The following is a 14,433-nucleotide window of genomic DNA, read 5'->3' on the forward strand; positions in this document are numbered from 1 at the left end:
CTTTGTTGTGGAAAGATTGGAGGAATTCAAAGGAAAGGCAGAGATTAAAGGGGAAATGCATATAAGGATCATCCAGAGGAGGGATTGTTATTTACCTGAAGATTTTTGAGAAAGCGTTGCATCGAGTTCCATACGGGACAGATTGGTATCAGAAACAGGCAAGGAAAGCAGGCTCTATAAAAAAGAAGACGGACTGCTTAAGGGGACGGGTGTATTTCCACGTAGAGGATGTTCGGTAGATAATCTTCGTAATGTGTACGACATGGAAAGATATGTGCAGTAAACCATTGCTGTGAGCTTGTGTGACTTGAGGTTTTGAAGGAGGCTGAAAGGTCAGACGTCTTTTGAGAACATCAGAAAAAAGACTGACAGTCCCTTGTATTTATGATAAGCTCGCTAGGTTCGGGTGTACTCAAACCGTTTCGTCATGTCAAACGGCGACCCGGCGGATGCGGCCTGCGACCTGCGAAGCTTGCCGGTGGGAGCGTGGCGTGCAGGTTAGAATGCGGCGTTTGCTGACTGCGTCGGGGGATGGATGAGATGGGCCTCACTCACCCACTCAAGTGGTCCTCACCGCGACGAGATGGAGCTGGTTGGTCTTTATTTGTGAAGGCCGTGGGTGAGAATGCGGGAGAGGGGAAGGTTTTGAAGGGTTCTGAGGGCTGAGCACGGTTTGAATCTTGAATCTCGGAGAGTGAAGTATGCAGGAGGGGGAGCATGGGGATAGGTTTGTTGGCAGGGGCCAGTTGTTCATCCCAAGTTGTTGATGTTCGTTTTGGAAGCTGGGAGATGGGATGGAAATGTGTGAGTGTTTGCGTTAATGGCTTTTGTGTAACCTTTTGGCGATTGCTTCTACACGTAGACATTGCAATCGCGGGTGTTTCATTTGGTTTTGAGACGGACCTGCGTCGCGGTGTGACTCTATCTAAGGATACCTCATCACTCAATGTACAATTAGAATGCACTTGGCCTCGATTGTAACGCGAAGAAACTCGGTCGACATCGTTGGCGCTATTGGGGATTTGCTTAAGGCTCTTCGATATTACAGATGTCATACTCTTAATCGCTTCAAGAAGCGGTTCAAAATGCAGCTTGATGCCCGTCCTCGCTGGCAGCTCTATGTAGTCTCGAAACGAAGGGCTAGTGAGCATGCTGATCCTACAAACCCATCGGCGACAAAATTACCGATGCTATTGAACGGCGTCTATCTCTACCTGCAAGCCAAGACTTCAGACGCAACATCGCGATAACAAGTCTTGGAACTCGAGCAATACCAAGTAACTGTAGGGTGCATATCTTTCTGGGGTACTTAAGCAAGCAGTAACGTGTGTCGCGGCCTGCACTTCTGCTTACGCACACTATAGCACGGCATAGGGCGGTGGCACCACGTCGGGTATCTCCTACATGTGCGGGAATAGAACATAACCCGGGGCGGGTCTCTGACAAATGAAACAAGCAAAGAAAATCCAACCAGACCAGCCACCCGATGCCTCTAAAGACTCGTCGAGTGTTCGCAGCTCCGAGCTTACCACGGTTGCGTTCCAGACCCGGGGGGTTGTCTTGGCTTTTTGCGGTCTTATCTGCACATGTCAAGATAAATCCGCCGCCGTGGGGGAGGTAAGAACTGGGCGGGACGATGGAGGGGGAGGGGCTGGCTTGCTGTGTTTCTAATTATGTATGTGACTCTTCAAGTTTTCTCTTACTCTATCTAGAGTACCTCCTTCTAGGACCTGCTACTTACTCTTGCTCTACATTGTCGTCAATCGAGCCTCATCTCTGCTAGTCAATTATCCTTCAATTGATTCCAAACTTGGCTGACTCGCAGAAGCGGCGCTTCCCATATTGTCTTTATCCCTCTAGCTCGTAAGCTTTTTTTCGGCGGAGTTTCGGTGACTACCTAGTCGACATCGTGCCATTGTCTCTTCAGGGACCCCGCCGACATAGGAACCGGAGGGGCAGGTTACAGAGAGAAAATCTCATTGTTTGCGCAGTTCGCGATAGATCTCATACCTTACACACACTCATCCCGCCGTTGAAACATCACCAAACCCTGCGCTCATCGTCACCTTGATGATCATCTGGCGATAACGGAGTGGAATTTTAGGGAGCTCTCAACCCATTCTAACGGCTGGGTTAAGAAAGAGGTCGGGGCAACTCTTACCTTACACCTTTTCAGAACTTAATCCCAGTTCTTTAGAGAAAGGCCCGCCATAAGCTCATCGCCGGCGCAAACTCACTGAGCCGCTCGTCGCTTCCGGACCACCCCGCACACCCGGAACATCGAAGAGCTTTTTTCTTCTTCCGCCCGGCCTATCGCCGTAACACCGGCATGACCATAACGACCATGGACGCCTCCGGCAAGGACCGCGTCTACGAAGACACCGGCCTGGGCCCCAGCACCAGTTCCCCCGACATGGACGCCCGTGACCAAGAGCTCGCAGACCGCATCGCAGAACAGAAAATCGTCCGCAAACTAGACATGCACATCGTGCCCCTCGTGATGCTCCTCTACCTATTCAGCTTTCTCGACCGGTGAGTTTCACGGCCATCTCCGGATATACTCCCAGTCCTTGACTCACACTCACAGCGTCAACATCGGTAACGCCCGCCTCTACAACCTCGAACGCGACCTCAACCTCCAAGGCAACCAATTCCAAGTCGCCGTCTCAATCCTCTTCGTAACCTACATCATCTTCGAGGTCCCCTCCAACCTCGTCCTCAAGCTCCTCACCCCGCGCCGCTGGATCGCCTTCATCACAGTCTCCTGGGGCATCATCGCCACCCTCACGGGGCTAGTAAACTCCTACGGCGCCCTCATCGCCTGCCGCCTCCTCCTAGGCGTCGTCGAAGCAGGCCTCTTCCCGGGTTTAAACGTCTACCTCACCTTCTTCTACAGTAAGCACGAGCTCGCGCTGCGCGTGGGCTACCTCTTCGTCAGCGCTGCCATCGCGGGCGGGTTAGGTGGTCTGCTGGCGTACGGGATCGGGCACATGGAGGGTGTCGCCGGGTTGAGCGGGTGGCGGTGGATTATGATCATTGAGGGCTTGCCGACGGTCGTGCTTGGTGTGGTGACGTATTTCGCGTTGCCCAACGACGCGGGTAGCGCGTACTTCTTGAGCGAGGAGGAGAAGGCGGTGTTGGTGAGGCGGAGGGGGAGGGAGTACGGCAACACGAGCAGTGCGCAGGAGTTTAGTCGCGGGGATATGGTCAAGGCGTTTATGGATTGGAAGGTATGGGTGTTTTGCGTTGCGCAATTTGGGGCTGATACGATGCTCTACGGTGAGTTTCACTCGTTCTTGATGTTGTAGAGTAGGTGACTGACGATAGTAGGCTTCTCGACTTTCCTCCCGACCATTATAAATGGCCTCGGAACGTGGACGGCGGCGCAGGTGCAGCTGCTGACTGTGCCGTGCTACTTTCTCGGTGCCGTAGTCTACATGACCATGGCTTTCCTGTCGGACCGCACACAAAAGCGCGGCCTGTTCTGTGTCATCTTTGGGAGCATCAGCGTCATCGGTTACGGCGTGCTCATATCACCGACTTCGAATGGGGTTCATTACTTTGGATGCTTCCTTGTCGCGGCGGGATTGTACGTCGTGGTTGGGTTACCACTTGCTTGGGTGAGTTGTCACCCTCCTCTGCTGCTGTTCTGGTGTCATCGACATGACGTCGAGACTGACAATTTTGGTATTTCTTATAGCTTCCGAACAACTCGCCGAGATACGGCAAGCGGACGACCGCGAGTGGTATGCAGCTCACCATCGGCAACTGCTCCGGCGTCATGTCGTCCTTCATCTAGTGAGTCCTCCTCCCTTCTTAGACCCATCGCACCACATAATCACCACCTTCACATCAACAAAACTGACAGAAGGACCCTCCGCAGCCAAGCTGTCGACAAGCCGCGCTATATCCGCGGTCACGCCGTGACGCTGAGCATGGTCGGTATGGCAACATGCATGTACGGCTTCATGTGGTTCTGGTACTCGAGGGAGAACAAGCAGCGGCAGGGCGGTCGTCTGGAAAACAAGTACGTCGACCTCTCTGATGACGAGCTGGCGGAGCTGGGCGATGAGAGTCCGCGGTTCCGGTACACCATCTAAGGTGATGCGAGAAGATGTCAGTGGAAGGACGGTTTGAAAGAGACGCGGACAGTTTATATAGGACAAGGATCGCGCGGTGGAGAGATGCCTGGTCAGAATTAGCCAAGGATGCCATAATAGATACCCCCATGAAGACAAGAGTGTACTTCATCCACGCGTCGACGGCCGCTTCGTAGCTTCCGCGACATCTCGTACCATGACACACACCTTTTAGTTGGCCAAATTCTGGCCGCAAAAGCAAAAAGAAGTCCAAATCGTTACCCGACTGACGTTGTAGACCCTTTTTACAGTCAAAAAAACGGCAAAATGAAAGGGACGAGACTCGAACTCGCGCGGGTTGCCCCACCAGGAAACAGATGTTAAGCTGACCTTAACCTGGCGCCATAACCAACTCGGCCACCCTTCCTATTGGTTGGTGATGCTTTCTAACAATGTTGTATATAGAGGTAGCATCCAAACCGGAGTGCGTTGTCAGCTCAATAACTCACAGCCAGTCCACAGCTTTCTGGATGTGTGAACATAAATATTCAACAATCTCTCAGTGCTATATTCCCAGGCTTTCTTGCCTCCCGAAGCTTTCTACCTTATCTCGACCCATCCCAGAGATCACCAGAGAATGACGCAGCGAAGAATCAAGCATTATCAAAAAGCATTTCTAAGACACTCCGGACCATAACCTGAAGGATCAGATCTACATTGGCTAAGTAAGTCTCCGACCCCCGAATGCGGTTCGCATGCGGAACTCCAACGTCCAACGGTAACATATTCGTCACTTCCCTCTTCTGCCGGCATCATCCCGCTTGGGGTAGATGCAAGTACAATATGCATGCACCGACTCAACACAGTCCGTCTGACCCATTTCTCCCAGCCCTAGCAGCTCGACTTCGTTCCGAATCGCGGGGCCACGCTGTCGCAGGGCCACAGAACGCTTTCAACACTTCTTTGTTATACTGCTGCCTGAAAATTGGCACCTCTTGGAGAGACCTGGGGCTAATTACCAAACGTCATGCCAATGCTACTCCGCCTCCCCGGCCCACACCCGACAGATCCAAGAGCTGTCTTTCTCTCGGAATGTATTAGCAGTCACACCGTCAGACAAGGGTGTATTGAATGATTGGATGAATTGGTAAGTGGAAGCAATTGAGCCGCCCGGTCAAGATGGGTTTATCGCCCGGCTTCCGTTGGTGTCTTGGCTCTGATGTCTTTCTCGACGACGGATGGGACGAGCCTCGTATAGCTCAAAGCAGCCTAGCTGCTTTACAGACTATGAATCCCAACCTCAAGCTACTATTAACCTTCATCATCATCAAGGATTTGCTTCGCAATAGAATTATTGGCGTGGCGGCTAGGACAATTCGTTATGGGTCCTGCCATATTCACGATTGTGCTTCTGGGAAGCCAACCAGTAGTGTCTAGCATAGGCCATTCAGCAAATCCTTTTGATCCAACCCCTTGCTGGCTACCAGGGTTATGTTCCTATTCTCTCATCGTTTATGCCGGTTGTTCTCGCCTGATACATGGCTGTAAAACCCTGCGAGGCTGCTCCACCGGATCTAAGCATCTTTCCCTCGTCTACACTCTTTCTCGAACTCTGTAGCAATGTTACAAAGATGATTATCCCTCCTTCCTTCACTACAACTATTCATCTTTCGAAGTAATCGTCTTTCAAAGTCTGCTTGTAACAACAGATGGGAATGCTCCAATGCTCCAATGGCAGCCTATCGAGGAATTGGGCTCCATCACGGGACCTGCGGGAGCAGCTGCGATCTACACCGTTGTGACCCATTACCTTTCTTCCAACGCCGCTGAGCTGTGGTCGGAGCTACTTTGCTGGCTACTACTGCCAATTATCTTTCGGAGTACTCTTCAAAGTTCATACAGTCTGGGAGACAGCAAGGGCTCGAAGAACAGCCTCCCGGCCCCCGTCCCTCGAAGTCCCGATTTGGGGGTTGCACTAGGCTCCGTACCTCTCTGGGCAGTCGCTTTTGCTATCGCTGTGGTCTCGGTGTACAGAGCAGAGCACAAGACCATTATAGTCTTTCTGGTAAGTATCGCCTCTATAATCATTCCTTCACTATACTTATCCCTCCATTTGACTAACGGAACTTCCAGCCAGTTCTATCTCCGTTACTTTTGCTTGTTCACAAGGGCTTCTCGCGATCCGATCCCCCATCATCCGATATTACGCCGTTGATTCGACCGAAAGTACAAATCTTTCTTTTTGATACATTACCTGGATCATTCTTGATCGGACTCTTTGCGGCCTTCACACTATGTGGCTGGGATCTTGAGGCATCTGCCTTCGCGGCGATACCAGCTACTGCGATGCTCGTCATCTATACTTCGTTTGAGTATGCTAACGCAGCGCGCCGAACATATTTCTATCCAAAAGTGCATCTTCAACAATCGGTCACTGCATTGGCTCCTCGGGTCGTGGTCCTACTCGTCGCGTGCTTGATACTGGACGCCAGCATTTTCGACTTCACGACGATCAACATTCCGAGCACAGTATTCTTGGGCATTGCTAAGGCTTTGGCATGGTATTTCATGGCAAGAACTGTAACTAAATCCTTTTGCTCTACCGCGTAAGGTCTAAGACTGACAGACTTTCTTTAGGCCGAATGCACTTCTTGGCGCATTGCACCAGCGATAGGGACTTTTGGGATCACCGCAACCCTTGGTCCCTTTTCACAAGCCTCAGAGTCCCAAGCAATCTCACATATGGCAGTGTCGATACTGGCACTGGGTAATATGGTACACTTGATATCCAAGCCATCGAAGACGAAGAGAGTTCCAACACTATGGTTATTAGCTATTGCTTCACTTGGCCCTTACATCATGAATCTTTTCGTTGCCAGAAATGCAATCTCTACGGCTCAAACATTTGCTGGTCATTCCGAGAAACATCCTGTTGAGATTTTAGGCCGACAAGCAGACATCAAATTTCAACACCTGCTGAGAACACAATCGGCCAACTACTCGGCAGCCCATGTCGAATACGTACGTCGATATGGGACAGAACCACCTCCAGGCCTTGGAGAATGGTTTGACTTTGCAGTAGCGAACCAGTCTCCCATTATCGACGATTTCGATATGATATTTGATTCTGTATCGCCTTTGCTCAAGATGAGCGGTGAACAAGTTAATCAAGTGATGCGCACGGCGTACGAAGCGACAGGAAGTGATCTTTGGCTTTGCTCCTTTTCGTCTACACGAGGCACAACCCAATGCCAGCACGCATACCGTACTTTCGACCGAAACATTGCATCTTCATTCAACAAGTTGTTAAAGGGTTTAGAGCATAGCAAGATCCCAGATTTGAAGTTTCTCGTAAATCACCTCGACGAGCCGCGAGTTCTCCTCCCCTCGCAGTTTGCAGGAGATGTTGATGGACAGCCTTCAATCACCCTCGGCCGTTTCAATCTGAAAAATATGTCGGGACGACCAGTCGGCAAAGAAATCACGAAACACTGTTTAGACCAAGAGCAACTCGCATCGAGGCACACGAGAAACTCGACCGTCGATTCTTGTGGCCTTCCATTTGTGTCAGACCTATCAATGGCTGCGGATCTATGCCAACATCCCGAGCATACCTCCCTACATGGTCTCATTGCGAGACCAAATTCGTTCCGTTTGATTGAGGGACTGGTGCCTATCCTATCCACAGGTGTTCTCTCATCAATGGGAGATATTGTGTACCCGAGCCCGGCATATTTGGAGGAAGAATTTCAGTATGCCGATGACCAAGATATCCAGTGGGAGGAAAAAAGCAATAACGTCTATTGGACTGGGTCCAACACCGGTGGCTTCGCTGTAGATGGCAGTTGGAGGAACTATCACCGCCAGAGATTCGTGGCCTTGGCACAGAAATTGCAACAGCCCGAGGAACAGCACCATACCTACCTGAGGCTAGTCAACGGCGTGGTCGAGCGTGTGACCTCAAGCTTCTTGAACAGTCGCTTGTACGACGTTGCTTTCACAAGGTTGTTCCAGTGCCGGAGGACACAGTGCAGAGACCAACACTCGTACTTCAATGTGAGGTCTTGGGTGGACAAGAATCAAGCGTTTCGCTCACGGCTCGTCTTCGACCTTGACGGAAACGGCATCAGCGGGCGCTATCACAAGTTCCTAGCATCAAAGTCCACACCACTGAAACAGACTCTTCTCCGCGAGTGGCACGATGAACGCCTCGTTCCTTGGACACATTATGTGCCCGTCAGCCTGAGCATGGAGGAGCTACCTGAGCTTGTTTCATACTTGACTACAACTGATAGTGGGCAGCAACGAGCAAGAAACATTGCGATACAGGGGAGAGAGTGGCATTCAAAGTCCTTGCGTGAGGTGGACTTTACAATTTACAACTATAGGCTTCTGTTGGAATTAGCGCGGCTACAAGATCCCAAGAGGAAGCAATCATGAGGCCTTGATCATTAGGAACTCCTCCATACAATGAATTAACGACCTAAGACACCTCGACTCTAGTCCACCCACATAATGAAGCAACGAAACATAACTCGATCGAAACATGATCGACTGTCGAATGAGTGACAACTATCCATGATTGAGTAGAGTCCAACGCTGCCGCCCTCCCTCAAAGATCCAACCGTAATCGCTCAAAAATTTGCAGACATACACGGACCAAGTTACCAAATACTTGATGACAACCCAATAGGCAGGGCCATCGTAATTCAAATCGCCCACGATCTCAAAAGCACGGCAAACCACATCGGCATTCCACGCTCCACAGCGGGCCGCTGTGCATTCATTCGTCCACGTGTCTCGCGCGGTATTCTTCAGGCTGTAATAGGAGGTCAGATAAGCAATCATGCATCGGGACATGGAATCTTGACAAGAAATCACTGACCGCTAGTTCCACAAACCCAGTCCATGGGACCGTATGCTCCGAAATTGACCGCCCCGTTCACGTGATGCTCGTCATGGGCCTCGTCTCCCCAAACAAGTTTAACTTGCTCTCCTGTTGCAGAGATGAAGGAGAAAACCAAAGTTGCGACGAGCTTCATGTCCAAGAACTTCGCCACGGATACTATCGGAACTGCGTACAAAAAGAAAAAGTCTGCAACGGACATGTAGCTGATGGTGAAAACGTGGTGTTCGCCTGGGTTCTTGATCTCATGATGCTTCGCGTGCACTCGATATAGTCCAGGGATGTGTAACAGTCGGTGGATGATCCAAAATACAGCATCTCGTAACACAAGGCCGATTACCAGCTGAGAAATGAGCTCGGTCCATGACGGCAGCTGGTACTTTGTGGGATATCCTTGTGACAAAATCGAGTGTCCACCCATACAAGTTGCTATGGCGAAGTGGAGGGAATTCAGAATGACGTGGTTCAGAATACTCTTGTTCAGGACTTCACGAGATGTAGCGGTGACGTAGGCAGGCCGCGTCTTTTCCATGATCATCCCACAAGCGAAATATCCCGCTTGAACGCCGAGGCTGCCGAGAACCTCAACGTAACCAGGTGGACACCAGTCCAGAAAGTCGTTCATTGTCGCAGTGCAGTGGGTATATAGTTTCGAGTCGAGAAGGGTCGGGATTTCAGGAGCAAAGATATTCCACTAGCATAATTAATTAAAAAGTTTAGGAGGCAGGGCGACTTGAGCTTAAATATTTCTGGCTGGACAGGGTTCGATAGTCGAGCTCCCTCGACGAAGAACTTCGCTCCGCTTTTACCCCTCCAGACTAGCCCTATCATACCCAAAAGCTGGAATTGGTGTCCATCTCGTGGTGTTGACGTCTACAACGTCTCCCGTCCGCACTAACCCGATATGAGTGACAAGTCCGGTCTCCCGCGCACTAGTAACTTCGTGCGTTAATTTGTCAACGATGGTGTTTGCCGGAACAACGTAATCCATCTCATGGATCAAAGTCGTGGTGGTTGCCATATTTCCCCAATTCAACAACACCACTGGCTCAATATACGAGGTTGACTTGGTACGTCGTCCACTGTGAGCTTTTGAGTGGAATTCGAATTCGCCCTAGTCATGTTTGCTAGAGTGGCGTCGATGTTTGCCCAGTTTCCGGAATCCAACGAATCACCAGAGACGTGGCGCACTATAACAATTATCAATCAGTCAGATAGTTCATCATAGTGAAAGTCTTATCTCCTTTTGAGAACTGGTTGGTAGATGATTTTCTTGCGTTGAAACTGGGAGGTGGCGGGGAATCGTGAGGGGTAATCGGGTTGACTTACACTTCTGAACTTACAGTACTGGCATCAACCGACGGATCTACATCTCGAGCAGTTTGCTAATAACGATGTTTGCTTCCACCGTTCTTCAACCGAACTTCGTTTCAAGGCAACAAGAATCAGGGTGCAAACTTGTCAGGGTTTCTAGATGGCAAATGCCGAGACCAAAGCAACGACTAATTCTTGGCAACATGGAGGATTCGAATAACTCCTGCTGAGGGAAAATGACAAAGATATGATACCCGAAGAGATAAAAGAGAAATTGCGCACTCTGCATTAGAAGACACTAGTAAGTGCAGCTCCGTAATCCGTGTAAGACGAGCCCATCTTCTCAATATCGTAATCGTTCCAGTACCCACCGCCCGCCACCACGTATTGCGAGAACCAGCTTGCAAATCGTTGCTGGGCTTGAGTCGCAGTCGTTCCTTGAGACGGCTTTGCGTCATTGACTACCCACACAAGAGGGATCACCTTCATGCCGAGGGTCGTCTGCCACGTTCCAGGATTGTTGCCAGCTCCGCCGTCGTAGACTTGGAGGTACACCCTATCGAACAGACCAGGGTTCGCGGATTCAACTTGTGTTCTGACGTTCGCCCAGAAGCCACTGTTGGTGTACGGCGCAATAGAATACTGGTAACCCATCTTTCCAAGCATCTGAGCAAAACTGACTGTGCTCGCCACGTCATAGACGCCCTCATCGTCGTTGTTGAATGCGTCAAGATCCCACTCGGCCTTCAGAACCTCAAAGTTCTTGTACAACTTTGTGTCAGATCCTGTCCCGTCTGCGTTGATCAAATCGCGGATGATCTGAAATGTCGTGTCATGTGACACCAGCGATATCTCCACCCTGTTGATGTTGGTTGTGCCCGTCTTGAAGGATTTAACCTTTTCCGCCAACGCGGTTCCACCAACATATGAGCCATTCGTCACCACGGGCGCGTCGACTGCCTCGCCTGCGTCTCCTGTTGAGTAGTAGACGAGATCGCCATTGCCGAGGAGACCGATACGGAAGATGAGGAGGGTGTCGAAGCCGGAGGTCTTGAGAGCTGTGGTGTTCGACTGGAGAACATCCTTGAAGAGGAAAATGCTCTTCACGCCGGCGGCTGCTGCGGCATTGGCAAAGAGTGACAATAGCACCCAAGTCAGGGTGAAAAGACCGGCTCTCTTGGAGACTCCCATCATTGCGCACAGGATAACCTGGTTTTCTTGAAGAAGCTATGCAAACGTTAGCTTCGACCCAGCCGCCCAATTCTGAGACGACAGGCCGCAGTCTTTATGGGCAGCGTCAGTCCATAGCAAGAACGCAAGCAATAGCTTCTTGAGTTGCGGACGTAACGTAACAAATGCAATGACAGGCCGAACCAGGGCCAAAAGAGTTTATTGCGACTCTGTGGATCGTCTTGATTGGCCAATGCCCCGCTGCCCATGCATATCACTTCGCTCGGACTTGCTGAGGTTATCACGCCGAGGGGTTGTGATCCGGCCGAGATAACCTGATATTGAGGTCCCAAGTCTCCTCTTAGGCTTTCTGCAACCCCGAATGCGACCTGATCCTTCGAAATGCTACGATCTGTAAGCGCTATTTGAATGCCTTTGGGAAATCGCTGTGAAATGAGGCAGATCGTCTTGGCTTCCCCGCTTAACATCTGCCACCTGCCTAGAACAGTTCCTGGTGCCGAAAGTCGGAATGGCTACCCCTCTCTGATGCGAGGTCTTATTTAAATCAAAACTGATCAATTATTGAAAATATCGGAAATACTGTAAATAATAGGGAAAGACACGCTCCTGAGCCTGTAATGGCACCAAGCTCGTGGAAAATTATAATGTCCCGTTTGGCCACGATGCCGTCTGTATATTAACTACTATTTGAGATTTCTCGTTTTCTTTCTGCTAGGTCTACCATCCTTTCATACCCTCAACTCTTAGCACTGTAATCAGGTAGCGCGAAGTACGGAAGGGAGGCTACTCGAGAGATCACATGGTAGGCTAGTATTTCTATGCAGGGGAGAATCCTTGTGACAAATAGTAAGGCTCTAAATTCCCTTGAAAAGTAGAGGCTTTCTAGTTACGGTAGAGTGCTTTGGTGATATCAGTGCCTAGATGTCTTACAGAGGGACCTACCACTTTCTTACAGTTTGAACGTTGAGCAGTCCGTTGTTCCATCGTATCATTTTACATCTGGTGGTTTTTTCCCGGCTTTACAGGCGCAAAAGATCGGCCTTAATGGGATCAGGCTTTCGGGGAAATCACACGATACGATATTGTTATTTTATATACACCTAGACAAAAATCAGCAACAATGCATTGGGTAGGACACAGAGGACGCTTACTATCATCTCCTTCCCTCACCGCCTGATTCTTCGGCCTGAGTTCTTCTCTCGGATCGGAGCATCGCAACCTTGGCTATGGAAGACGAGTAATGAACAAACGGTCGCGAAGTCAATAGATCATCAGGCGCCCACATCGGTAGGAAAAAGGGCCAGTACTTCAAACCTAGGCTGGAGAGGTCGATAGTAAAATATCTCGCGGCACATATATCAGGCGCCGCAGTCGGCGTGGGCGTCCACTCGATTTCGCTGAGATCGTAACCTCCAGCGGAGAAGAGCACCGGCGACCCGACCTCGGCCCCCTTCGAGCCGTAATCCATGAGGTATAACTTGGCCGAAAGAAGCCCACACATAGTCCGTTCCAAGAGGCGGATAAAGCAAGCCCGGGGACCTGGTTGATTAATCATGGACTTGATGTCTTCGGTGGGCTGGATGCCCCAGTCGTCGGTGAATTCGAACGCGATGTGCAATGGTTGGGTTCCGTCGTTTTGGAAGAAGGGACGGAGGGCGGATAATGCGTCTCCGACGGGGACGTATGCGTCGGGTGCAACTTGGAAGATGATGAGATCTTTGCCTGGAAGGATGCTTGATCCGGAAGCGCTTTGTACAGGTTGATTATGTCGTGTAGAAGAGCTGTGGCCGCTAGAAGGGTTCACCAGCGTTGCGTAATGCTTTTGAACCACGTCTCTGGACTCCTTACAGGCGGACCAAAGGCCGGCATCGACGCGGTATGTCGAAGGATCTGACTCGGACCACGGACACCGCTTTTTTGGTGTGTATGTAGGATTGGAAAGAACATAAGTCTCGTATTGGTGAACTTGCGTTGGTGTTTTGTGTGTAAGATCGGTTGACATAGTAGTCGTAGCTCGGCCTCTGATAGAGAAGACGTGAAAAGCTGGGTTTGCAGACCGAAGATTGCATTCCCACACTTGTAGTCGCACCTCGACAGGGAGTAAGCCAAATTGGTGGAATATTGTAGCCATGATTAATCAAGAGTCGGGTTTGGACGTTGGTGGTGTTTCCGGATTTCTGATGCAGGACTTTTCTCAGTATAAGATGTAAGAGACGAAATCAATCGAAGAATGGTCTTTGATATATCTTAGGTGTTGCCAGATGCTGGATATGTGCTGGAGAAAAGAAACTTGACAGCGATGCGGGAAATAATGCCACAGATTCCGTATACCTTTTGGTTCCATGGCTTCTGTGTGTCGGCCATCCATCACCTTGAAGTCCAAATGACTGAACCGCAGAATCCATGAACTTTGTTCTGAAAATAAACGGATGCCGTTGTTTGCTACAACTTGAATACTCAGGCTACCGTATGTAGGTATGCTGAAGTTGGAGTGCTCATTACTTGGAGCTGGTGTTGCGGGATCTTCACTCGAGGAGAGTCTCGTCTACGATTTAAGTCACCTCAACGGCTGATTAAGACACAGCTCGAGGACCATAATGCTATCAGGAGGAGGAATCTCCCCTTGATCCCTTTGTTAAATGAACATAGCAAGCATGAGTGGTGCATCATCTTCGAGATTGAGCCTTTCAGCCAGAAGAATGGAGTAAAACCTCGTATTGAAATGAGCGCCAGACAATCACCTTGGATGCCAGAGCCCAGCATTTGTCCGAAGCCTCTTTTTCTCAGGTGCGCAACTGATTCATCTAAACTGCCCATACGTCGCACTTCAGGTTCGTGCGTCGCTGGGACCTCGCATCCGGACCTGATTGGCGAAACTCTCAACTTCAGCTGGCCTGAAACTCTTCCCCAAAAGACATGGATGCACTAGAACGGACTTGTTCG

At 50.3% G+C, this 14,433-nt stretch overlaps 5 protein-coding genes across 5 annotated transcripts; 2 read left to right on the forward strand and 3 right to left on the reverse strand.

Annotated features, from left to right (window-relative positions):
* Positions 1-2,329: 2,329 nt before the first annotated feature.
* Positions 2,330-4,100, forward strand: CCOS01_11344 (major facilitator superfamily transporter; the record flags this gene model as incomplete). Its single annotated transcript, XM_060459497.1, has 5 exons — positions 2,330-2,532; positions 2,588-3,279; positions 3,331-3,620; positions 3,701-3,798; positions 3,884-4,100. The coding sequence occupies 5 exons, from the start codon at positions 2,330-2,332 to the stop codon at positions 4,098-4,100; spliced, it is 1,500 nt and encodes a 499-aa protein (XP_060310229.1).
* Positions 4,101-5,258: 1,158 nt separating this feature from the next.
* CCOS01_11345 (uncharacterized protein) lies at positions 5,259-8,519 on the forward strand (the record flags this gene model as incomplete). The annotated part of the gene is made up of 4 exons (XM_060459498.1): positions 5,259-5,484; positions 5,789-6,144; positions 6,213-6,659; positions 6,717-8,519. 4 exons carry the CDS (start codon positions 5,259-5,261, stop codon positions 8,517-8,519), a joined length of 2,832 nt encoding a protein of 943 aa, XP_060310230.1.
* A 343-nt stretch (positions 8,520-8,862) lies between these two features.
* CCOS01_11346 (fatty acid hydroxylase) lies at positions 8,863-9,610 on the reverse strand (the record flags this gene model as incomplete). The annotated part of the gene is made up of 2 exons (XM_060459499.1): positions 8,863-8,898; positions 8,981-9,610. 2 exons carry the CDS (start codon positions 9,608-9,610, stop codon positions 8,863-8,865), a joined length of 666 nt encoding a protein of 221 aa, XP_060310231.1.
* A 977-nt stretch (positions 9,611-10,587) lies between these two features.
* On the reverse strand, positions 10,588-11,493 carry CCOS01_11347 (coagulation factor 5/8 type domain-containing protein; the record flags this gene model as incomplete). Its single annotated transcript, XM_060459500.1, has 1 exon — positions 10,588-11,493. The coding sequence occupies one exon, from the start codon at positions 11,491-11,493 to the stop codon at positions 10,588-10,590; it is 906 nt and encodes a 301-aa protein (XP_060310232.1).
* Positions 11,494-12,643: 1,150 nt separating this feature from the next.
* On the reverse strand, positions 12,644-13,621 carry CCOS01_11348 (uncharacterized protein; the record flags this gene model as incomplete). The annotated part of the gene is made up of 1 exon (XM_060459501.1): positions 12,644-13,621. The coding sequence occupies one exon, from the start codon at positions 13,619-13,621 to the stop codon at positions 12,644-12,646; it is 978 nt and encodes a 325-aa protein (XP_060310233.1).
* Between the last annotated feature and the right edge of the window lie 812 nt (positions 13,622-14,433).

This window comes from Colletotrichum costaricense (assembly GCF_030867565.1).
Source record: "Colletotrichum costaricense strain IMI 309622 chromosome Unknown Scaffold_12.1, whole genome shotgun sequence".
In the NCBI taxonomy this organism is placed as follows: domain Eukaryota; kingdom Fungi; phylum Ascomycota; class Sordariomycetes; order Glomerellales; family Glomerellaceae; genus Colletotrichum; species Colletotrichum costaricense.